Source organism: Trachymyrmex cornetzi, unplaced genomic scaffold (assembly GCF_001594075.2).
Source record: "Trachymyrmex cornetzi isolate Tcor2-1 unplaced genomic scaffold, Tcor1.1 scaffold1337, whole genome shotgun sequence".
Classification (NCBI taxonomy): domain Eukaryota; kingdom Metazoa; phylum Arthropoda; class Insecta; order Hymenoptera; family Formicidae; genus Trachymyrmex; species Trachymyrmex cornetzi.
The window spans coordinates 1-2404 of record NW_017295914.1 but is presented as its reverse complement, the minus strand read 5'-3'; the positions used below and the strand labels follow the sequence as shown (position 1 = coordinate 2404).

Genomic DNA, 2404 nt, shown 5'->3' with positions numbered 1-2404 from the left:
GCGCTAGTACGCTGCGCTGCCGCTATCCTGCGCAGCGTACACACATACATTAAGCGCAAAACCTAACGTAAACCCTACAGTATTTAACGTAAAATTCATGCAAAAGTGACTACCGTCTTTTAACGTCATATTCGAGTAGGTCATACGTCATTCCATTTGATGACAAGAAAAAATACTTCGACCTTGACATAACCTTCAAATTTAACCTCAAGATCAAGGTCAAGGTCATCATTCGACGCCCCCCTTTAATCCTTGCAACTATTATGTTTTGCGCATCTGCATACAATAGTCTTAATCACCAATCCATTCGTTTGACCTTGTAATGTTGTTAGAGGACATTTTGGATCAAACATGACCACGTGTTGAAATGTGAAATTTCCCGCTCTTTCGATATCCCGAATAAAAAATTGGGGTTTCCATTTAAAAATCGCGATTTGATCCTGAAATAACCTTCAAATTTGACGTCAAGGTCAAGGTCAAGGTCACCGATGGACGGCCCCCTTCAACCCCAGTAACTTTTGTCTTAAACATTTTTTGATAAAACCATCCCCCTCGAAGTTATTTCGACCGATAGATTAAAATGGGACACCCTGTATACGAAAATTTTGCTGTTATGTTATAAGATGACAAAGATAATCACGTTTTGCTAAACCAGTTGGATCATTCCTTCCATCGCGAATATTTTCACAATGTTCTGGATTATTATTTGGAACTTCCGCATCTTCTTGTCCTTCAATAAAATCTGTGTTATTTTCATCACACCCTTGTAGGCATACATTGTGTAAAACACAGCAAGCCAGAATAACATCAGGTATTAATTTAATAATAGACATATCTAAGTATTTTAATCGACGAAATCTACCCTTTAATAATGCAAATGAACGCTCTATGACTTGTCTCATCTTTGATACATTTTTATTAAATGATATTTGAAGCTGTAATAAAAAATTTGTTATAAGTATAAAAGAAACATTTTAGTGTATTATCTATAGAAATAAAATACTATAAATATTGGTCTAGGTTCACAATCTTGCTTTAAGAGACTGTAAGCCGTAAGAAATTGACCAATCACGGTCAAGAGATGAAAAAAATAATGAATTATGATTGGTCAATTTCTTACGGCTCTAATTAATACGGCTTACGGCTCTAATTAATACGGCTTACGGTCTCTTAAAACAAGGTTGTGAACCTAAACTAACCGGTGTTAAATTTCCACGATCAATGTAAGGTGGTATACACCATGACAGAACTGGATATGCTTTATCTCCAAGTATATATTCATTATGAGGGAAAAAATTTCTTTTATTGCGTCCCACTTCTGTCCATAAATCAGACCTTACAAATATTCTTTTATCATGAACAGATCCAGCAAATCCCACGAAACAATTTCTAAATACAAGATTCGTATCATAAACAGCTTGTAATGTGATAGCATATTCCTTTTTCCTAGTTATATAATAACACGAATTATCCTGAAATGTATAAAATACGCTATTGTATGACAAGTATTTACAACAAATTGTATAAATTAACTATTCTAACCTTTGGTGCTTTTATAGGAATATGTGTACCATCAATTGCTCCAATCACATCCGGTAAAGGACCAATTTGCAAAAATTTATGTTTCAAATCGTTCATTTCATCTTGTGTTGGCCATGCTATTAAAGAATCTGCTAAGTTATTGATTGCATTTACAATTCTTTTAAAAGAATCATGAAGAGATGATTTCCCGAGATCAAATTTTTCTCCTACAGATCTGAAAAAAATTATATTTATGAAATATAATGCATATAAAATATAACATTTAAAAATATATGTATTTAAAATATTTATTAATATTTATATTATTATATAATTATTACAATTAAAAACCAAGTACAATTTTACCGATATGAATCGGGTGTTGCTAATAACCACAGAACAGCCAACAATTGTATATGAGGTGGAATAATTGACCTGCCTCTATTTTCGACAGAAATTCACATAGGTGCTAATTTATTCAACAGATTTTTAAATGTAGTAGGTGTGAGGCGGAAATGTTCACGAAACTATCGTGCATTCCCACATAGCAAAAATTGATCCTAGGTACATCCTACAGACGTATGTCGAGGGATTTTCAAACATCCTGAGTACGTATCTGAAGAAACTTAGGAGGTATTTAGGACATATTGAGGATGTTCGAATGTCCGCTTATTCTACATCCATAGGACATCATCATTCAGATATCATTAGGATGTTTCTGGATAACCAAATTTCATCCTATCTTTATCCAGTGGACGTCCTAAAATAGGCTGGTGCCAAAGCGTATTTTAAATGCTAAAAAAAAAAATTAATAACAGGTAACGACCGGCTGGAAAATGAAGTTAAGGTTGTAACAAAACGAAAAAAAAATGTTTAAACACGA

At 33.4% G+C, this 2404-nt stretch overlaps 1 protein-coding gene across 1 annotated transcript; it reads right to left on the bottom strand.

The window, feature by feature from the left end:
* Window positions 1–1160: 1160 nt before the first annotated feature.
* LOC108770779 (putative nuclease HARBI1) lies at window positions 1161–1756 on the bottom strand (the record flags this gene model as incomplete). Its single annotated transcript, XM_018522492.1, has 2 exons — window positions 1161–1472; window positions 1543–1756. Coding segments are annotated over 2 exons (526 nt in total), but the record flags the coding sequence as incomplete, so codon positions are not given.
* Window positions 1757–2404: the final 648 nt, after the last annotated feature.